The sequence below is a fragment of the Rhamphochromis sp. 'chilingali' genome (assembly GCF_963969265.1).
Source record: "Rhamphochromis sp. 'chilingali' genome assembly, chromosome: 3".
Taxonomy (NCBI): domain Eukaryota; kingdom Metazoa; phylum Chordata; class Actinopteri; order Cichliformes; family Cichlidae; genus Rhamphochromis; species Rhamphochromis sp. 'chilingali'.
The window spans coordinates 15,358,746-15,382,455 of NC_137931.1; the positions used below are offsets into that span (position 1 = coordinate 15,358,746).

The 23,710-nt window shown below is 40.8% G+C and overlaps 1 protein-coding gene across 1 annotated transcript in view; it reads right to left on the reverse strand.

The window, feature by feature from the left end:
• xirp2a (xin actin binding repeat containing 2a) overlaps positions 1–23,640 on the reverse strand; it is an 80,280-nt gene extending 56,640 nt beyond the window's left edge. Inside the window, exon 1 of the mRNA XM_080878604.1 lies at positions 23,384–23,640. Coding sequence (XP_080734730.1) covers positions 23,384–23,584 — 201 coding nt within the window. The 5' untranslated portion in view covers positions 23,585–23,640. The remainder of the gene's footprint in view (positions 1–23,383) is intronic.
• Between the last annotated feature and the right edge of the window lie 70 nt (positions 23,641–23,710).

The following is a 23,710-nucleotide window of genomic DNA, read 5'->3' on the forward strand; positions in this document are numbered from 1 at the left end:
ATGACACAGGAAAAACATGCTTAACAATGTTATGAGTGTTGATGTTGCACACTACACTTACTCTGTTAGCAACACTTGTCTGAAATACCACAAAGACAACAAGCAGCTGATAAAAGAAGAGTCACCAAACCATAAATGAGTAATCCACGAGCTGTTGTGAGAGTAAACACATACTGTCACATTATCCAAGAAATAACTAGGATTTCTGTAATATTTTAAACAGCGTATGCTGATAATATTTCCTGATTTGAGACATTATTGTGCAAAATGTTTATCTTGTCCTGTTACAAGTAATAGTGGTCGATACAGTTTTCTCAAATCACCGTGGTTACGGTGTGCTGAAAACATCACTTTGCCAAAACTAAGAGCTGCTCTGCGCCTCTCCTGCGCCTGACTATCTCAGAAATTGCTCCAAATGTTTTTGCTGGAGTTGGTGAAGCTACAGCAGCAGTTCAGATCGATCAGGTCAGCTAGTTCGATATCAAATGTAACACATTGGAAAAGAGAGGTTATCTACCTAAACAGAACGTACTCCTTAAACTCCTTTAAATGTCTTGTTTTTGTGCTGCTCGCTGTTCGTTTCTGTCTCCCTCTTCGCTTTGTTCTCTTCTTTTCTCAGCCCGCTTTCCCTATACTGTCCTACCTGTCATTTTTATTCACTGTTATTCTGCTTTCTTTTCTTTCTTCTTCCCTTCTTGGGGTTGTGACAGCTCTCTGGACTGCCTGAGCTGAGTATGTCAGCAGCTTACTAGTTATCTCAATTGCAACGAGGTCAGTGGTGGTCAGGATTGTGCTACAACAGCTGGGACCAGTGCTTCCAAGATCTATAAAAGCTTCCATCTCAGCAAGTATAAGGTGAGTCTCTGTGCCCTCCCCTAACTCTGCATGTGTTTCATGTCCTCTAGGTTTTAAATGAAACAGAATAGCTCATTTAAAACTTACAAAGTGCTGTACTTGTGCCTGGTTTATAGCGAGTCGGTTTAGGGGCCTGCCAAGAAAACAAGCCAGTCACACATGACTCACTGTTTGGGTACTTCAATTTATATTACAAGATTTCTTTGACGGCAAATGGTACACACATGAGTGAATCTGTGCACAAAGACATGTGCACTGTATTTACACCTACCATTCAGCCACATGCACGCTTGCTCTAATGCTCCGTACTGAGTGTTTCTGGCCGTGAAAGCTGCCTTATGGGTTCGCTGGCATAACATACAAGTGGCCGCTCTCAAACATGACTCACAAGGCTCAACAACAGAAAACAAATCACTGGTCAAGACTAAGCCAATCAGTTGCTTTGGACGTGTTTTTCTAAACATACATGAGCTTCTCCAACAAGTAAAAGCATTGATCTAGAGGTCGTTGCAGTCATTTCAAATTCTAAGGGAAAAGCTTTATAAAGCTGTCTCAATGGATATTTTGAAGCCTGGATTTGGGGGGTTGTTTTGCAGTTGCTGAAATGTGTGGAACTTACAGCTGAAGTGCAGTCTTCAGTTTAATTTTGTTCAATTTTTAGCTGTGTTACAGTTTATGGCTGGTTCACACAAGCAAAGTCAACAGGACCACAAGTGAAGTAAACACTAGAAAACATTGGTGATGATATTCCTTTATGCCAGTGAGGTTAAAAAATAAAGTGAGCTATAGTTTACTTTATGCAATTAAAAAAGAGTGCCTATTCAGTAAAAAAAGGGTAAAGCCTGCTGTTCCCTGGTGTGTTGTTGCAGCAGACCCAGATAAGAAGTAACGGGCACCACTAGACATTTGTGGGAAAGAACCCAAGCCAAGCACCAGCTATGAATATATGTTTTCCATATAAACATATATGGTAAGATATCTATCTATCTATCTATCTATCTATCTATCTATCTATCTATCTATCTATCTATCTATCTATCTATCTATCTATCTATCTATCTATCTATCTATCTATCTATCTATCTATCTATCTATCTATCTATCTATCTATCTATCTATCTATAAATAAATAATCTTCAGGACTACAGTAGTTCTAGCAGCTTTCCGAAGGACATCCCAGAACTCTTCTTTGGATCTTGGATGCCTTTTCTTCCATTCCCCATCAAGGTTTTCCCACATTGCTTAGCCAGGGTTTGATGTCCAAGCTCTTGTGAGGCCAATCCGAGGCTGATCATGTTCCATTGTGCATTTTATAAATCCATCTGTCCATCCATCCATCTTCTTCCGCTTGCCCTCCAGGTCGCGGGGCAGCAGCCCAAGTACAGAAGCCCAGGCCTTCCTCTACCTACCCACCTCCTCCAGGCTGGCCTGGGAACATCAAGGTGTTCCCAGGCCAGCCAAGAGATATAATCTCTCCAGCATGTCCTGGGTCGGCCCCGGGGCCTCCTCCCAGTGGGGCATGCCTCACCCAGGAGGCTCCCAGGAGGCATCCTTGTCAGTTGCCCGAACCATATCAACTGGCATATCAAAAAACCAGCCACCTTTTGGAGGAAGCCCATTTAGAGGAAGCCCATTGTATCTGTGATCTCATTCTTTCTGTCACTACCCATAGCTCATGACCATAGATGAGGGTAGGGACGTAGCTTGACCGATAAAATGAGAGCTTTGCTTTTACACTCCGCTTGCTCTTCACCACGATGGACCGGTACAGCGACCGCATCACTGCAGCAGCACCAATCCTTCTGTCGATCTCTTCTCCCGTCACTCATGAACGAGACCCCGAGATACTTGAACTCCACTACTTGGGGCAGGAACTCATCCCTGACCCGGAGTGCGTACTCCACGCTTTTGGAGGTGCTAATTCTCATTCTCACCGCTTCACACTCGGCTGCAAACCGTTCTAGAGCGATTTTATAAATCCAGGTATGCTATTACTACATTAGCAGCGTTTTTGGAATCATTGGCATGCTGGAAAATATAGCAACTGCCAAACAGATGCTTTCTAGATGGTGTTGCATGATAGATCAAAATCTGACATTTTCCTATATACTTGCTTCCATTAATTTTGACGACGAAGATTTATGCTTTAACGATTCATGAAAAAAAATCATTTCAAGAGAAATGAGGGGTGACTCGAGACTTTTGCGAGTAAATAGTTTCTGTAGTTGTTGTATTGTTTAACACACTAAAATTATAATATAATTTCAGTTTTAACAATTTTCAGATCACAGCTCTGCAACAGACTGCTGACCAGTTAGAGCGTACCCTGCCTTTTGCCCTATGACAGCTGGGATAGGGTCCAGCCATACCCCATGAGCGTGAACTGGACAGGTAGTTAAGAAAAGAGACAGATGGATGTTAAAAGGGCAACAATATATTTTACATACTTTGCTTTCCCTCTCTTTGAATGTTTATTTATTTTTTTTATTTTTTTTTAACAAATAATTGTACTTTCACCTGATGTTTTGGGATATTCTACCCTACTTTGCTTAAATGCTCATAAAAGTATCATGTATATATCTGAGAAAATCTTACCTTCCTCCCAATCAGCTAGTCAGATTTCAGATCTACACGATTTCAAGTAGTGGGTCAATACAAGTGATTGATAAAAGGTGTTACAAGCAATTTATATAACTTAAAAAAAGAAACAAATCACCTAAACTCTCAAAGTCATACTGAAATAAAACTGCATTCAACTAAATAGGCGAGATATTGTCTGAAAAACAAATAAACCGTTCCCTGTGTTAAAATGGAATATTTTGATGATCTATCTATCCATACTGACACCGTCTTTATGTGGGTATATGTGACTTTTTGGTTCCAACAATTTATTTTTTTGAGCACATCTTATAGAGAAGTTCGTCACTATTGCTTTGTTAATTATGTTTATCAAGCCGAAGAAAAACAACTGTGCTCAAAAGAGCCAGAAGAGAGTGGGCAGGTTGAGTATACTGCCAGGACTTTGTGTTCAGCAAAGTAATTGACAACACTTCTCAAATTCAAAGTCTGAAAGATGAAGTTCTGATGGGTAAGCAGTTTGTGTTTTGTTTTTTGTTCTTTCATTTTGTTCATACAGAAATGTTCCACTGTTTCAATAGCTTGTAGGATGGCTATACGAATTTCTGAAGGCATCTTTTAGAGCATTTTTATTCTTGAGTGTCAGGAAAATTGATAGTGACCAGAGAAATTTGAATACTCAATTTAGCTATACTAAAATAATATTTTTAAAAAAGGAAACTTTCATAAAACCTGGCAGTGTACAAAGTCACTTTCCACACTGATCCCTGGGCCACCATGGTTCATCAAAACAAAAAGCGTCACTCATGAATAGCAGATCTTAGCAGCATGTTACCAGTCAAGATTTATGGCCAGAGGAAGAAATGCTAAGAGATGATAACTAGAGAAAACCAGGATAAATGAGAACAGCATCTCAAAACAATTCCTATGCAGCCAATTCAAGAAATTCCCAAGATTAAGACAGACTGTCTAAAGGTGGGAAGATTGTGTGAAAGACAACCTCCAATGCTTAGCCATCAGCAGCTGGAAATAGTACCAAGGGACAGCAGATGGAGACAATTAGTGTGAGAAATGCAAAAAAGCAGCTCCATGCCAAGACAGGTTGCCAACAGTGCCACAGAGTTCCCCGTTCTCAGATCTGACAGGGATTGGATTGAACTTTATTATTATCTAGTTAGTGAATCCAAAAGGATGCCAAACAAAACAAATGATACCATCTGTTAAAGAAACTACACATTAAACTCATGTGTGTTTGCCATACAGGTACAGTGTTGTAAAATTAGTGTGTCAGCATGCTGATGTTTAAAGGATCAAAATATCCATCAGGACATGTGTATTAAATGTATGGAACATCAACAGTTGCTGAGACATTTTAGGACATACTTCTCCTAAAATAAGTCCAACATGACTTTTTTTGAGAACTACTTAAAAGCATTGATAGATTAAATAATAGGAAAGTATGTGTGCATGTTTCCAGCCAATATGTACACTGATTACCTGACTGCAGTATGTGTGGGTACATACACGTTTACCAAAATGTCTTGTACACAAGATTAAGACTGATTGTTCAATCAGCATCTAAATGATTTTTAACTGGAATCCTTCCAATCTCATAAAATGATGTTCTCGAAAAGTCCTGATAAACAGGTTTGTTCAATTTTTATATTGACAGAGTCAGGTATCGAATATGAGTCGAAATAATAATTAAGTTTTTCTAATAACTTGAAGGCAGGTGTATTCTTTGTCTGCATAAGTGTTTCTCTGGCAACTCCTTCCCTTGAAAACACTAGTTTTGAAATCTCCTCTTAAATCGAAATTGTACAAATGTTCAAAATGCCTGATGTCCTTGTTCATTTGGTCTCCAATGAAAACAAAGGAGCATCAATGGAGTCTTCAAATGACGTTTGCTGCACTTCATCTAAGATGTACCCGACTCTGCCGCGCTGGCTTAGCTCAGTCGGGTGAGCAGGCGACCATATGCCACATAGCTGAAAGTGGCCGGCCCAGGTTCAAAGTTTGACCTGTGGCCCTTTGCCGCATGACTTCCCCTCTGCTTTCCTGTCTACTTGGGGTGTATCTATCCAATAAAGTCAGTTAAAATGCCCCCCAACCCACCCCCAAAAAAGAAGATGTACCTGAATCAGCTGTACATTGTTTTGAAGACAGAAAAACAAATGGCAGGAAGATCTTGTAGACTTTCTGAGATATTACTGGTCCCTTTAGGGATATAATGCCTGTCCTTTGATTTTCAGATGGCCTTCATCTATTGCTTTCTCCTTTTTAGTTAAAGAACACCATTCCCATCAGTCCCTCTTTCTTTCTTTCTCTTCTCTTTGACTGCTGCTTTCTTTTCACCAGTGCTTTTGTCTCGGTGTCATAAGTGTTCCCTTTTGCAATCTGCAAGAGGTATGAAAACAATTTATTTTATTTTCTATCCTCTATAACTGTCCTCATCCTGATGAAAGGGAGGCACAGTGAAAACCACCCACATTAATATTTCAGGCACTCATGGGCAAAAATGGGCACAAAGCAGACATGGTCCAGAAACAGAGTGAGAGGAGGGAGGGCTGAAGAAGAGCACCAAAAAAAGGCAGAAGAGAGTGAGTGAAAAAGTAAATCATAGACTGAGAATGGCACCGCATGGAACATAAAAACATTGGATGAACAACAGAAAAGAGAACGGAGGGGGCAGAGAAGGAGACCACAGGGGTCTGGTTTGTAATAATGATTGAAGTTTTTCCACCAGGGCCAGCTGGGACCAAAAAGCTTAAGTAAAAGGCAAACACACAGACTTGCTCATAGTGAAACGCTAGAGGTGGACAACTGTAAAATTGAAAGATTTTGAGAGACAGGCAGGGGAAATAATGCAGTAAAAAAGAAGAAAGGATACACAGACATGTAATAAATAAAACATGGACCAAATGATCGTCATTCATGATGACAGAACAGACTGCAACATGCTGGTATTTTCAGATTGGAGCTTTCTGGTTTGATATATGAGGAAAGGGCACATTCAGTTATATTGCTGCTCTGGTTGCAGCATATGCTTCATTTTTCTCTCTGGAAGTTATTTTGACACAAAACTTCAGTGGTGTGCTTTCATCCCATCCTGTGATGTTGTTGTTGTTTTTTTTTTTTTTGGGGGGGGGGGGTTATTCTACATGATGCAACATTAAGTCAGAGTTTTCCCTCTGCAGTATTTGCGGTCGGGTCCTGTCAAAATTTTCTTCCTCACTGTCTGCCTGATGTGCAGAACTTCTTAAATTATTTATTTTTTTAAATTCTTTTAAGCTTCTATTTTTTTCACTCAGCAAGATAAAAACAGGATGAGACATTTTTTGGAATAATCACTTTGTATATTTTGTGACACATTCTGTCTTATTTTCTAAGTACTACAGTAAGATTAATGTGGATATTACTAACTGGATTGGTACTACAGAACCTTTCTACTACAAGTGTCAGTCACTTTCATGTAACATTCACCGACAATTCAATGGCTGCATCAGGGGCGCCAGTTCAGTATCTGCAAAGATTGCTACAGCTGGGGATCAATTCACCAGCTTTCCAATGGGTAGATGACCTACTCTACCACCTGAGCCACAGCCACCACAACAGAACAGATGAGATCATTGAGATGATGATATGAGAACAGATGAACTATTAAGTTCAATGAAATTGTAAAAGTAAGGGTGTAACTAATGAGCGAGACTCCGCTGAGGTTCATTAGCTTGTAAACTTAGCTTATTTAGCCAGACCGTACATTCACAAGACAATTTGTAATACAACAGCCAAAGTCCCTGGGTCAAACCCAGGCTGCTGCATTGAGCTTTGTGGCATATGGTAATCAACTCAGAGAGTTAAACTGTCACCAAACGGCACAAATTTTGAACTGGACACAAAACTGACAGAAAAATTAAAAACAACACTGGGTTGTTAAATGATTTGCTGGTTACTACAAAGTCTTTTTCTTTGTTCTTTTAAGAAGTGGATCCAAAAATTAAGTTATTATTTCTTTGTCCCATTAATATACATTAATGGGACAAAGAAATAATAACTTAATTTTTCCAACACAACAGGAAAGCTTTGGAAATTAATAAAAAACCTCTTTGATGAAATTATAGATTTTCATTCATTTTTTAAAAAGAAATTGTTTTTAAATGTAATGTAATGTAAAGAGTCAAGCCACAAGGCCTTTTTCTTGATAGATCTATAAAAGATATATAAAAGGGAGTTTTTCCTTCCCACTGTTGCCAAAGTGCTTGCTCATCGGTGGTCTACCTTAGAATATAAAGCACCTTGAGGCGACTGTTGTTGTGATTTGACGGTGTATAAATAAAATTGAATTTAACTGAAATTGAATTTAATAGATAAGACACTAGGAGAATGGTGGATAGCAACTATAAAGTTGCATATTGTGAGACTGTACATTGTAGATCCAAATTTTACCAGTTAGGATTCTCCATAAACGCCTGTCATCTATGGAGCACACACTACCAACTGAAATTAAATTACACAGAGATGAAATATTTTACACTAAATGCCAAAGATCTGCAAATCAGATTTAAAGCCCTTTTAATGAATTATACACATAATTTTTTTCGAATTTTTTATCATAACATATTTGAATTTGTATCGTCTTATGTATATTTAATTGTTACTGCGGATTTTTCCCCATTTTTTTTTTATTGTTGGTAGTTTCATGTCTATAATGTATGTTACTCAATACCATAAAATGTTATTTTTTTGTTTGTTGTGGATGCAAAAACCCACAACACACAAGGACAATGGTTAGTTACTAGCAACAGATAATAAGCTCTCTTTGGAACACCTGCAAAAAACATTGTTTTGGAACTCTTGGAACTTTTATTTGATAGGAACGAGTCTCACACCCAGCTTTTTACAAACTGCCATTTGGGCGGGACTCTTGGCCAAATATTCTCTGTAGAAATGTTTGCCTGACTCCTGGTGCCAATGTAAGAGGTTTTCCTTTGAACATGTAATTAACATGAAGATTTATTTCTCTTTTATCTCAAACCATGATATTTTCCATTCCCTAACTAAAAAGCCACTAAAAATATAAGCCAAAACTGCCCACTTAAACCAGTGTTGAGCTTGTGTCTTTTGGTGAAGGTCTGGTGCTGCCATCCCACACACAGCCCAGTGTGGACTTTGGTGGGTTTTTATATTTTCTCATCTGACAATACTTTTCTGTTGTGCTGCTGCCAAAAGGGTATCCATTGAGAAGCACTTATGATCTAGTGTTAGTATGTCACAACCTGGGAATGGTAATGTGTGGAACAGGAAGTGGAACAAAAGAGTAACTCAAGTTTTATTTACATGATTCAAATACTGTGGTAGACACAAGTTTGCTATGAGCTGTTTACTGTTAGCTTGTCACTTCCACAGCTGGTCTGTCACATGTCTTTTTATCTACTTAACCTTTATTTATATGGTAAATGGTCTGGTTCTTATATAGCACTTTTCTACTCTATCTGAGCATTCAAAGAGCTTTACACAACATCATTGTACACCAGCACTTCCTTATCTATGCTTTTTTCTAAGTTCTTCCTATCGAATTAGATGTCTCATTCTAATTCACATGCATTCATACTGCAATGGATGCATCAGAGTAACATGGGGTTAATATCTTGCCCAACTTGGCATGCAGACTGGAGCAGGGCTGGGATCAAACCACCAGCATTCCGGTTAGTAGGTGATCTGCTCTACACGTGTCAGTGTGTAAGCCAATCTAAAAAGAAAAAGCCAGGGTTTCCAGGGAATTGCATGTAAACTGTGTGCAACTCATTACTACTTTTTAGTCACCAAACTAGGTTGACAGCTAACCCACTGATTAGCTCTGAGGGCTCCTGCTTCCTTATCCCTTTCCAATAAATCTTAATTAAATGAAATGATGTCAATTCCAAAAACAATACCTGGGGGAATGGGGCGGAGGTTGGGACACAGACACAGACACACACAAAAGCTCCAAAAAAATTGTGGGGACTAATGTGACTGATTAGAGCTAACATGTCCTGGCTGCTGGCAGAGAAAGTCCTAAGAGTAGGCACCAAGCTTCAACAAACAAATCTGAATTGCAGACAAATTGCACTCTGCTGCCCCCAATGCAAACCGCTAGCTGTACATTAGGGTGTGGGTAATTTAGCATCCAGTTCCAACAGTTATTAGCTAGTATCACTGTGGGATGGAAGCCATAAGAAAAGACTTATGGCTCACAGAGACTTAGCTGGGAAACAAATCTGTATGTTTACATACATTATAGAAGAATAAATACAGGTAACCCGGCAGTTATAGGTCATTACAGTTTTTCTCAGTCGCTTTGGTGCGTTTCTCAGATCAGAATTGAAATTCTCATAACTATTAGTTCAACCTCCACAACACTCAGTCATTTGTGCACATCATAGTAGCAATTTCTCCTCTCTCTGAACAAACTGCAAATGATTTTGGACATGAATCAGTTGCTTCCATACATTTCCCTGCTGCTTTCTGACATTTCCATTTGCTTATGTCATGTCAGTCAAAAGTAATCATACCTATGGATGCTGAATACTCGTTCCCAATAAAACTAATAGTCATACATCCATTGCTTGAGTCATCACACACAAAATTGTTGAACTAGTTATCACATGCCAAATATTGGCCATCTGTCAAGCAAATCCTATACCTTTCTGTATCATTGTTCCTGGAAATGTCTCCGAAATTGAACAATTGATCTCAGGTGAATTACAGCTGTCACTCATGAGGAGGCGTGTGAAAGTTTAGTTGTAACCAATGACAAACAACTTGTTCACTGTCAATTATGGATGAATCCTGTGAATCCCCAATTGGCAAGCATATATAAACTGCGCAGGAGCTAGTGTGTACCATTTCTACACTTCTGTGACACAAAATGGAAGGTCAGCACCGTGGAAGAGGGGTGAGGATGCGGGGAGGAAGGGGAAGGGGAAGAGGGAGAAGAGGCAGATATAGGCGGATTCCTAATGAAATAAGGGCTACAATTGTGGACCATGTTGTCAATCACGGCCTCACCATGGAGGAGGCTGGTCGAAGGGTGCAACCCAATATTGGAAGAACTACTGTCAGTTCAATCATTCAAACATTCCATAGGGAAAACAGGTATGCAAACAGTAATACACTGTACTGTACTGTGCCATCTCAGACACATCACATGTTACTGTACTGTATTTGCAATTTCACAAAAAGTTCACTCTGCACCACATAGGATTGTAAGACAACCTCGCGGAGGCGGAAGAGGGCCCCTTTTTACCCCACAGCAAGAAGAAGCCATTTGTGCAATGGTCATTCCAAACAATGCAATAAAGCTGAGAGAAATACAAAGCGCTGTCATAGAGAATTACACGGTATTTGGCAATATTGAATCTGTTTCAATTTCAACAATTGACAGAGTACTCAAGAAAAATGAAATCCACATGAAGCAATTGTATAAAGTGCCATTTGAACGAAACAGTGACAGGGTGAAGGAGATCCGTCACCAGTATGTGCAGGTAAAGCTAGTCTTCTATGTTCTGCACTGCAAACTGTTTTACAGTACTTCGTAGTTTCATGCAGTACACTTGCAATTCCACAGCACATACTCTACAATGTGTTTTACCAAATGCATGCATTACTGTTTGTTACTGTACACAGGCATATTGTGACATTGCATTTCTGTCTCTCTCTAAAGTGTGTACTGGAGCTGGAAGCCAGGGAAACACTGCACACATTCATATATGTTGATGAGGCAGGTTTCAATCTGGCCAAAGGCAGAAGGCGTGGAAGAAATCGCATTGGACAGAGGGCAACCACTGAAGTCCCTGGTCAGCGCGGAGGGAATATTACCATGTGTGCAGACAACGGCGTCCTCACCCATATCCCCCTTCTTGGTCCATACAATACCCAACATCTCCTGACATTTTTAGACACTCTTTACAGGGACCTAGTCCCTGAGAATGAGAGAGGTGGAGGCCAACTCAGCAAGTATGTTGTTGTCTGGGATAATGTCCGTTTTCACCACTCCCATCAGGTCAGAGAGTGGTTTGCAGCACATGACAGAATTCTGGTTGAATATCTCCCTCCATATTCCCCATTCCTTAATCCAATAGAGGAGTTTTTCTCTGCCTGGAGGTGGAAAGTTTATGACCAGCATCCACATGAGCAAATGGCCCTGCTAGCAGCCATGGATGCAGCATGTGACGACATCACAGCAGGGTCCTGCAGAGGATGGATTCGCCACTCCAGGAGATACTTTCCTCGCTGCATTGCGAGGGATAACATCTGTTGTGATGTAGATGAAAATATGTGGCCAGACAGACAGGAACGTCTGGATGTGCCAGCATGATTTACTGTACTGTTACATGTGCTGTTTATTGTTCACATTAGTGCACAGCTCTACCAAATGGGTGATTTTATGTTTACATGTATTCTACAGTGAACAAGTGACTGTAGCATATTTTTCTTTTGCACAATTCTGTAGGATTACAAACACTTCTACACAATGGAAATGTGAAACGTACGTATTCAGTGTCTCAGTTACTCCCAAGACTCCCATAACATCTACAGTGACTTTACTGCACATTTCAGATGGCTGTACAGGTAGGCCATAGTGCTGTCGTCAGCATTTTCAGGTGTCACCAATTGTTTTTGCAATGGGAAACACTGGAATTATAAACTGTCATAGTGGAAACATGACAATGCCATTTGACTATCTTGTTCATAAAGATGGTGTCAAGACTTTTCATTTTGATGGCACTGACAGTTTCATTGACATGGATACTTGCTTTTGAGGTATGGATAATCAATTCTGTGCATGTGACGTGCTTTTGCAGGCTATCCACTAGGTTTTGCAGTTTGCACTAATTGTTTTGGGAAATGCACTAACTGCTGTGCAAATGTTAATGGTGTTCTGAGGAACGCACCAAAGCGACTGAGAAAAACTGTAAATCACATTAAAAAGTGATTATAAGATGTATGTTCCTATATTTGTTTGTAGGTCTTTGACTATGGGTGACACCGAGATTGTGGAGGTTCAACCTACACAGATGCCAAGACACTCACTTTCTTCCATTTCTCTGAAAAAGATCATAGTGTCAGTGATTGGTTGAAAAGTCATCTTAAACACAAAAAGGGAGAGACAGCAGAGTTCACCATGAAGAAAAACTGGAAAAAAACAAAACCTTTATAAAGTCATGGATGAGAAACGCAGACAAAAGCTTCAGTGAATATTTATCAGTGATTTTAACACTCAGTTTTACTTCAGCGTGTTCATAATTCCACAGCGAAAGAAATATTCTGCTCCCTAGAGCACAACACCAGGGAGCAGAATAAAATTCAAAAATAAATTCAAAAAAGTAAAAAGTAAATCTTAAATCAAATTGAATTCAGAGAGGCAGAGGTCGTACGTACGCAGGAAGGCAGTGGGAGTCAGTCTAGCAAAGAACAGGTGAAACGCGTAACTCCAAAGGTCCACAAGGTCATACAGAAGAAAGCCAAGTAAACAAAGAAAGTAAATGATGGTTGGACTTATTGGAAAAAAGTGTTTCTCACAGAACACAGGTGAGACTAATGAGGGCAGGGTATAAAGATATCATCATCACGGATACCAAAACTAAACAGGAAATGACTTGCAACTATAAAGTAGTTCTTTGTATGTTACCAATTCTTTTCTACAAAAGAGGCTAAGCTAAAGGATCATTAAAAGAAGCACAACAAGAACAAGAGTCTCTGCAAAGCACTGCCATGAGTGCACTCATGCTGTGTATGCATTCATACAGTATGTAGTCACCATTTAGTCTCTCTGTCTCTTGGCCAGCAGAAATCTTTATTCTGCAATCAAGGCTGAATTCTGCAATCAAGGCTGAATGTCAGTGTTCTCTAACTCGAGCTGAAACCTGACAAGCATCTGCTCGTGTCCAAAGAGAAAAAGATGTAGGGAAATGAAAAAAAAAAACCTTGTTATGTCAGTGATTGTGCACCCCTGAAGTGGGCCCTGATGAAGCTAATCATTATTGAAACATGAATATAATTTGTTAATCAGACTCTGCTTCACCTGCTAAAATATGAACTCACTCATTTGAAATCTCTTTCAACTCCCACCCACCCCCACTGATTCCCTCTGAATCTTTATTGCTCCCTATCCATCTTCATCTTCCGTACCCTCTGCCTGCCCCTCCCATGCACTCTCGCAGTCCTCTCTTTCACAATATGGCCCCATGCTCGCTGAATGTAAATCATATTTCAGTCTCTTTCATCAGGCGCCTGGCTCTCTAAATGTTCACTGAGCAATTCCAACATAACCAGGCACTACTATTTATACATGTCGACTTCCAAAGAGGCTTGGGATCTGTGTCTGTTTTCAGGCTCCCCCAAATATAAATTAAACCATGTAAATGACATAGGCTACATGCCTAGGTCATATTTTGGGGATTTAAGTCTATAATTATGTGAGCGAGTCACACAAGATCATGTAGATGAGCAAACTGACTGCTATATTAAAACAAGAGTCACCTAAGCTCCGTGCATATGGGCTTTCTCAACAGTAGGTGGGCTGATTTTAATTTTGCCTTCCTTGGTTGGTGATTTTAATCCAGTCTAGAGACTATGTGTAAGGAAGGAATTTTCATCCCTCCTGGAGTAATAATTACAGACAAAATTACCTTCTGTTTTTCAGCAAACCCCCTTGCCCCCCTGTAATTTTAATTACATCCGTGAGTAGGGGTTTTTGTTTGTTTTTCCTCCACAGATCTGTTCCTTCTTCCACATGATATCCATACGCTGTGGAATTTGGATTTTGTATGAAAATAGAAAAAAAATATCTCGCCAGTCTATCAGAATCACTCCTGTAAACAAAATAAGAATGTTAGGTACAGTACATTCGTTACCACTAATTCAAAAGGACTCTTATGTTATTTGTTATTAATCTCTGTCTCTCTTCCACAGCATGTCTTTTATCCTGTCTTTCTTCTCTCACCCCAACCGGTCGTGGCAGATGGCCGCCCCTCCCTGAGCCTGTTGCTGCTGGAGGTTTCTTCCTGTTAAAAGGGAGTTTTTCCTTCCCACTGTCGCCAAAGTGCTTGCTCATAGGGGGTCATATGATAGTTGGTTTTTCTCTGTACGTATTATTGTAGGGTCTACCTTACAATATAAAGTGCATTGAGGTGACTGCTGTTGTTATTTGGCACTGTATAAATACAATTGAATTGAATTAGTGCTTATTGGCCATTCTAGTAGTGTGTAGTAGGGATAGTCTTCTGAGCCTTTTGATTGAGTGCTGAGAGATTATTTGTTTGGCCACTTAAAAAGATAATATTATTTTTCTGATAGGGTTATTGCAGTTGTAAAGACTAATGATGCATTTTTTCCACTTCTTCCCTTTCATGTTAAGAGTTTAAATGAACATCTACCAAATACAAGTCTGACACTTGGAATAAATTCCAGATCCTTTATCTGCTTAATTTGTCATGAAATAATGAGAGAACGAGCCTCACCTGGGCATCAAACCATTTGCCAGTCAACTGTCCAATTATTCTCTAAAAACTGAAGAGTGTCTTTAAAAAAAATTATTTAAACCCCTTGAATTTAAACTGAAATTCTGCCCTTGTGAAATCGGTCACTACCACAACCAGCTGTTTCTTTCACATGCATCAATCAACACTTTACAAACATAATAGCACAAAGGTTGCATTATATAATAGTATCAGCATCTCTGCAAGAAAAAGAAAAACTCAAATACAACCTGGGTTTTTTGAGGTTGTCCTACAGATGGAGTGTCCTACGTGTTATACATACTTGTGCAGATTTATATTTTTTGAAAGTAAGTAAAAAAAATCTTAGTTTTGTTTCCCTTTAAACTAACAGAAGATATACTGACTATAAACGTCTACTACTTGTAAGCATGGCCATGTTTGCCATTATATTTGTCGTTTATATTTTCCAGTCAAAGATTTCGTGTGACTAAGTATAGATTTACAGAGCTGTTAGCATAGCTATGGCTTAACTGTAACCTCCTCTTTATTCTCTGCATTTTCAATGCTCTAGTCAACAGGTTTACAACCACCTAATTTGCATTGTGCGCCTTATCTCAGGAGCACTTCCTCTTTTGTTTCGCTATGGCAACAATGATTGGGGTATGTGCAGTGGTGCACTTGCAACGCCACACTGAATTTTTCAAAGAATGAGCCTTGAGGTCTTGGACTGTTTATCACACATGCTTTTATGGGGCTGTGCATATAATACTGGTTTAGAAAAAAAGACCATGTGAGTCACACGGAAATCTGTATGGAAAAAACAGAGAACTGGAGATATGCATTCATTTCCCACACATGGAAATTGATTATCATATATTGGAAATGTACATATGATACATTACAGTACCTATAGAAACAACCTTAACAACCACAGACTTAAATAAACAGAAAATTTTATACTTGTACACTCCATAAACAAACCAAACAACGCTAGGAAAAAGACTCCTTTGAGTCAAATAAAGCAGAGCGATTTAGAGCTTCTGTTTGGTAGCGTGTGACTATTCTCACATCCAAGCAGACAAGCAACAAACCTTCATCATCATGCAGCAAGACTAGCAACTCACACACACATGCCTGTGATGCCAGCTCCATTAAAAGATTTGAATCAGAGACAAAATAGATGCCTGGTAAAGTGTTAATGGAATTTTTACGAGCCCAATGCACTTGATAAAGACGCTAGCATCCTCATCAAGTCTGGATTGATTTCTTGCAGGGACATGTTGTGGCCCTTAGTTTATTTAATATTTAATTAAGTGCGTTTAGGTATGGTGGTGCATATTGATTGATCTCGTCTTTTTATTTTGTGGAAAATGGTTCACAATTAAGCAAAAGGCAGTCTCATTTTTCAGCTTTCAGCATGTCATCTGGCACTTTACAATGGGATTCCTAAGTGTGACAGAGTGGCAAAATCCCACTCACTTAAAAGCAGGCAAAAGACGACTTTAAAAAAGCAGCACAAATGAACTATATGAAAAGCCTAATGCATTGCTTCTTTTACTGCCTTTCATATCAAACACTCTTTGAATAAAGGTCTTTCCTCAAGAGTATATCGTGAAAGCTTTAGAGAAAATATTTCCAACTATTGCTTGAATCAGTCCAAATGTCTGAGAGTGAGTCAGTGACAGTGATGATTTAGGTTATGAAAATAAACTGGGGGAACATTCCAGACCTCTTGTGCCGCTGTCCGAATTTATGTAGACACAGTTTGAGCCAGAAACTAGAGACCATGAGACCTCTGCCTAAAAAAGCTTAGACGGCTCTCTATCTTTAACCATGTTATCCTGTTACCCAGCTGTGACCAGGATTATACCATAGTATGAAATCCTTTTAAACTCTGTTATGTTGGGTTTAAAATCCACCAGATGCATCAGAATTAAATGTTTCACCGTTTATGTAAATCCTGATAATCTGACAGCCTTAGACAAATAAAAAGGCCATTTTAAGACATCTTCTGGGATTAGGAATCAACTGTAATTAGCATAGGTGATGAGCAATTGTCTCACCATGATAACTTCCTGATTAAGACCATATTATTTATCTTCCTTTGCACACAGTTTGACCTATACTGTGACTGCTGTGAACCTCAGCTTACCTCCTCAGTCCAACAGATGTTACACTGCCACCCACTGGCAAACAGCGGCCATCGCATCATGAATGAGCACCAACTCATGGCATGAAAGCCAGAAAGCCATGTGTATACATTTTAACCATCTAGTGTCCTGGTCAGTGGCCTACATTTGTGCATATATACAAAGCCCATTCAAGCTTTAAAGAGTTAAACATGACACAGCACCACCACATCTGTTTAAAGCATGTGTTTATTCTTCCTTGTGTGCACAGTCATGACCAGGAGGGCAGGCAGATGTTGCAAACGCAAGCCAGTATCCCACGCATACTACACAACTGCAAAAAAACATACTCCTTGCACAATAAAACCTTACATCATTTCAAATCCACGATTGTTGCGAACAATCCTCTCAGTCCTCTCTCCCCACCAACACTGTGGATTCTGGCCACGGCTGAGCGACCACCCGGGAATCCATCACACATTGCTTTTGCTGACCATCGAATGGCATTGTGCTGTTTAAATAAATGAAATGGAGCGCAGATAGAAAAATGCTGTGCATCATCAAATATGAAGCACTACAATATAGATAAGCTGGAGATGAGGTCAGGTTTTATAGCCAGCCGGTTGCAGAGAGCTAGTCCTCACTCTCTCTGGGAATCTGGGAATACTGCCCATATGCTCCACTGACACTGACTACAGGCTTGTTTTTTTTTTTTCTTGTTTTTTTTTTCTACGGAGCAGATTATGAGCACTCATGATACAGTGCCAAGATACAGCATGTGTAGCAGTGCCAGCTTATGACACCCAGACTTTTGACCAGCTGTACAGATTGTTACCTAAAAAGAATGTAAATAACTGATCCATTTTTGTTTTCTTAGAGAGACACACGTAAGAGAGAAATATGTTTGAATATATATATATATATATATATATATATATATAAAAAACACCCAGCACGCCCCTGCGGGCGGTTTATCCTTCAAGCTCGGGTCCTCTACCAGAGGCCTGGGAGCTTGAGGGTCCTGCGCAGTATCTTAGCTGTTCCCAGGACTGCGCTCTTCTGGACAGAGATCTCCGATGTTGTTCCCGGGATCTGCTGGAGCCACTCGCCTAGCTTGGGAGTCACCGCACCTAGTGCTCCGATTACCACGGGGACCACCGTTACCTTCACCCTCCACATCCTCTCGAGCTCTTCTCTGAGCCCTTGGTATTTCTCCAGCTTCTCGTGTTCCTTCTTCCTGATATTGCTGTCATTCGGAACCGCTACATCGATCACTACGGCCGTCTTCTTCTGTTTGTCTACCACCACTATGTCCGGTTGGTTAGCCACCACCATTTTGTCCGTCTGTATCTGGAAGTCCCACAGGATCTTAGCTCGGTCATTCTCCACCACCCTTGGGGGCATCTCCCATTTTGACCTCGGGACTTCCAGGTTATACTCGGCACAGATGTTCCTGTACACTATGCCGGCCACTTGGTTATGGCGTTCCATGTATGCCTTGCCTGCTAGCATCTTGCACCCTGCTGTTATGTGCTGGATTGTCTCTGGGGCATCTTTACACAGCCTGCACCTGGGGTCTTGCCTGGTGTGATAGACCCCAGCCTCTATGGATCTTGTGCTCAGAGCTTGTTCTTGTGCTGCCATGATTAGTGCCTCTGTGCTGTCTTTCAGTCCAGCTTTGTCCAGCCACTGGTAGGATTTCTGGATATCAGCCACCTCCTCTATCTGCCGGTGGTACATACCGTGCAGGGGCCTGTCCTTCCATGATGGTTCCTCGTCTCCCTCCTCTTTCTTGGGTTTCTGCTGCCTGAGGTATTCACTGAGCACTCGGTCAGTTGGGGCCATCTTCCTAATGTATTCTTGGATGTTCGTTGTCTCATCCTGGACTGTGGTGCTTACACTCACCAGTCCCCGGCCCCCTTCCTTCCGCTTAGCGTACAGCCTCAGGGTGCTGGATTTGGGGTGAAACCCTCCATGCATGGTAAGGAGCTTTCTTGTCTTTATGTCAGTGGCTTCTATCTCCTCCTTTGGCCAGCCTATTACCCCAGCAGGGTACCTGATCACAGGCAGGGCGTACGTGTTGATGGCCCGGATCTTGTTCTTACCATTCAGCTGACTCCTCAGGACTTGCCTGACCCTCTGCAGGTACTTGGTGGTTGCAGCTTTTCTAGCGGCCTCTTCATGGTTCCCATTCGCCTGTGGGATCCCCAAGTACTTGTAACTGTCCTCTATGTCTGCAATGTTGCCTTCTGGTAGTTCAATCCCCTCAGTTCTGACTACCTTCCCTCTCTTTGTTACCATCCGACTACACTTCTCCAGTCCGAACGACATTCCAATGTCATTGCTGTATAGCCTGGTAGTGTGGATCAGTGAATCGATATCTCGTTCACTCTTGGCATACAGCTTGATGTCATCCATGTACAGGAGGTGGCTGACAACTGCTCCGTTCTGTAGTCGGTATCCGTAGCCAGTCTTGTTAATGATCTCACTGAGGGGGTTCAGGCCTATGCAGAACAGCAGTGGGGACAGAGCATCTCCTTGGTAGATCCCGCACTTGATGGTGACTTGTGCTATGGGCTTGGAGTTGGCCTCTAGTGTTGTATGCCACATCCCCATTGAGTTCCTGATGAAGGCTCTTAGGGTCCCATTGATCTTGTACAATTCTAGGCATTCCAGTATCCAGCTGTGGGGCATTGAGTCATAGGCCTTCTTGTAATCAATCCAGGCAGTGCACAGGTTGGTCAGTCTGGTCTTGCAGTCTCGGCTGATTGTTCTGTCTACCAGTAGCTGGTGTTTTGCGCCTCTGGTATTCTTGCCAATTCCTTTCTGTGTCCCGCTCATGTATTGACCCATGTGCCTGTTCATCTTAGCCGATATGATGCCTGACAGGAGCTTCCATGTAGTACTGAGGCAGGTTATTGGTCGGTAGTTGGAGGGGACCGGTCCCTTCTTGGGGTCCTTGGGGATCAGGACCGTCCGGCCTTCAGTTAGCCATTCCGGGTGTCTCTCGTTAACTAGCAGCTGGTTCATTTGTGCTGCCAGACGCTCGTGGAGTGCAGTCAGCTTCTTCAGCCAGTAGGCGTGAACCATGTCGGGCCCTGGTGCTGTCCAACTCTTCATACTGGAGACCCTTTCTTGGATATCTGCCACTGTGATGGTTACTGGACCCTGTTCAGGGAGGTCGCTGTGGTCAGCCCTCAGATCCTCTAGCCACTGAGCATTGCCGTTATGGGTTGCATCCTTCTCCCATATGCTCTTCCAGTATTGCTCCGTCTCCAGCCTTGGTGGTGCTGTTCTCTTATTGTTCCCTTGCCACTGAGAGTACACCTTTGCTGGTTCTGTGGAGAACAGCTGGTTTATTCTCCTGCCTTCTATCTCTCTGGTGTACCTCCTCAAGCGGCTGGCCAAGGCTGTGAGTCTTGGCTTGGCAGTTTCCAAGGCCTCAGGTATGGACAGCTTGCTGTATTTCTTAGGCACCTTATTTGTCGCACCTTTCTGCAACTCTGTTAGTTGGCTAACCTCCCTCCGTGCTACTTTGATCTTGCCCTCTAGCCTCCTTCTCCATGGAGGGTACTGCCCCTTGTCGCTGTTCAACTTGTAGCCAAGCATCTCACTGATCACTGTTGCCGTATTGTAGATCAGCTTGTTAGTGTCGGTAATCGTGGTTGTAGGTATTGCCCGTAGTGCTGCATTAACATCATCTAGCAGACCTTCTGAGGGAACTTACGTAATCTTGGTAACCGGCTACGGGGGATCCAGGTTTCAAGCTTGGCCATGATCCTATTTTTCAGGTCAGTCCTCCTTAGGACCCTTACTGGATACAGACGCCCCAGGCAGGAATCGAACTTGCGATCCTCTGTTCCAAAGGCGTGTAGTCTAACCACTACGCTATCCAGCTGCTTATATATATATATATATATATATATATATATATATATAAAAAGAACCAACTCATAATTAGAAGACTTGAGTCTGATAGAAAATTTTGCAAGGTGGTAACCTGATTAGTTAAGAAACAAAGAAAGACAAAGGTAACTGTTTCCCAGAAGCATTATGGTAGCTGTCTTTACTGGAAGTAGACTGTAAATACAGTAGTAAAATATGCAAAACTCTGTCCTAAAAAAAACTCTTTTCTTTTATCTAGGGATGACAACTGAGAACTGGTTCTTGTGGGGAAGAAACTAAGAATTCCAATAATTCCTTGGAATTTTTTAGTCTGCGTGCCTATCAATTCTACAGTTGTGCTACAATCAGCTGATTTCAGTTTGTGTGGTGCGTCTACAGCGTGATTATAGACATTAATTTTAGTTTTACTGCACAAAATAACGGGAGCAATTATTATTTAGCAATAATATTAGCATACTTACCCAGTATTTAATATTGCAGTCATGTAGGAAAGTAATTATTTTAACCAAATATGAAATTTCATACAGAAAAGTCATAACAAACCCTAACATGTTTTTATTTTTTAAGCAGCAGTTAATAATTAGGAAGGCTGTTGATTGGTATTGCAGTTCTACCTCTAATTGAGGTTTCGCTTTAGAAAACTTGTATATATTAATTGTCTAATAAAATTACATTAATATTTATGTCACACTCTTTCTTTGAGCAGAAAAATAAGCCATGAACACAATACTGACGTTTTAAGCTCGTTAATAAAATGACAGTAAATTTAAAAGAAAATCACAGTTTCCCCTCCTGCTTTGTGATACTGTATTGATTATGTTTAAAAATGACTTCTGCTTTGGTCTACAGTGAAAAAATACTTCTCTCTTTATCTGCTGAATGCTATTGTTAGCTAGTAGCTATTAACAAAAACAATATCCTGCTACAGATGTAAAATGTGCTAACGGTAGACATAAGCATAACTGAAGCAGTAATGCGTATGGATAAAGAAGAGCAAGCATGTGTCTCTTCATGTTTGCCACTACAAGTCACTTCTCTCACCTTACAAAGACTCATTTAACGCCTTGTTACAGAAAAACTCTTTGCTGAAACAGCTTTACTAAGCCAAATACTACAAGACTGACTGATAACACTGAGAACACATGTATCCACATTTCTTTGTGTATCAAAGCCTAGCACCATTTTCCTAATGGTGAGATAACAAAGTTTTATACATGGGAAACTGAAATGCAAGAGCCAAAATAAAGCCAAAGTGTAGGTGTTAATTCCTGAGATTGTTAGAGGTCAGATAAGTGTAGTCCACACCGCTCTGATTAAGAAAAAAATAGGGTATACTAAAAGATAAACTTAAAAGCTAAAGAAAACGTCTGAAGATGCTATGGTTAAATCTTGACTTTAGTGATGTACCTCATTAGTCACAGACATAAAATGTTTTCATCTCAGGGGCCAGGTGTGAATTCTGATGGACCCACCTCTCTCCTCTCTTTCTCTCTTCTCAGTCTAACACAGAAGCTTCACGCTGCTTCCAGCAGCAGCCGACATACCAATTACAGGGTTATTTTTAAAATCCTGCTTAACCATAAAGCCCCCAAAATAGGTCTTAAATAACAGGGTGTCAAATATCAGTGCATCTCTGCCACCACTCGGCACCGTTGTATATTTAAAAATACATGGTCCATAATTCATCAACTGTTTTGGATTTTGTTGCCTTTTATTTTATGCGTTTGGAATAATTTAAGGGGTTTGAATTGGTCTCTAAACCACATTAGGAACAAAAAAGTAGGTCATCTGGGCCTTTTTGTCCCATCATCAGACATTTGGTAAATGGGAGCTTGTCTCATAATGGAACACTTCAATTCCAACAGACTTAGATTTTCCCCTCAGAGAAGCCAGCTTGGATGGAAAAACAAAGCTAGAGAGAGAAGGCCGTCCTCCTCTTGGGTAAGGAGACGTGTCCTAGAAGCATTTTCCCCCAGAATCAACAAAGTGATGGAAACTCCAAACTGCCAGCAAGATAACTGTACTAAAGTAAATAGAGAGATAAACAGCACTGTGTGTTTTCTTTCCCATTATATCCAAAAATAAGTCACCAGTAAAGGTCAGCTCCTGCCAGTACATAAAGAAAGAGAGCTACAGTCTGCAGCAGTGAAATCTGCATAGTGTACACTTTCACTCCACATAAACTTGATGGCTTTTGCCTGAAGCATGACTTCACAGTCATGTTACCACTACTGACTTTACATTTTTCTGAAGGTTGCAAGAGCTTTTCAATTTGTTCAAATGCGCATTGCATTAAAGCCATCCATCTACCTGACACACTCAGCAAAAAGTTACCTATACCACTTATTTCCCCTGGAGAAAAACGGATGTCACTGCTCACAAAAGTGCAGTTCACATTGCAATATAAAGACAAAACTTCACAGTCAAAGTACTTACTGTGTTTCCTACAGCAGGCTTCTCAAACATCCTCTTCAGGCTATCGAGCGGGATGTCAAACCTCTCAATCCTCTTAGCCTGTAGGTCCTCTCTGAGCACCGGATCATCTGATGCTTCTACCTGTAGCCCAGAGGGACTCTGAGAAACGGAGCCCGAGGTCACACTCGCCACCTCCTCTCTATTTCCTGATTGAATTTCCATTGTTGTAAAGAAACCGTACACCCCCACTACCTCTTTTCTCTTCAGGTTGATGCACTGAGGGGAAGTCTATTGTGTCAGGTGAGTCAGGAAGCGAGGGGGGTATGAGAGGATGAGGGACAGAGATGA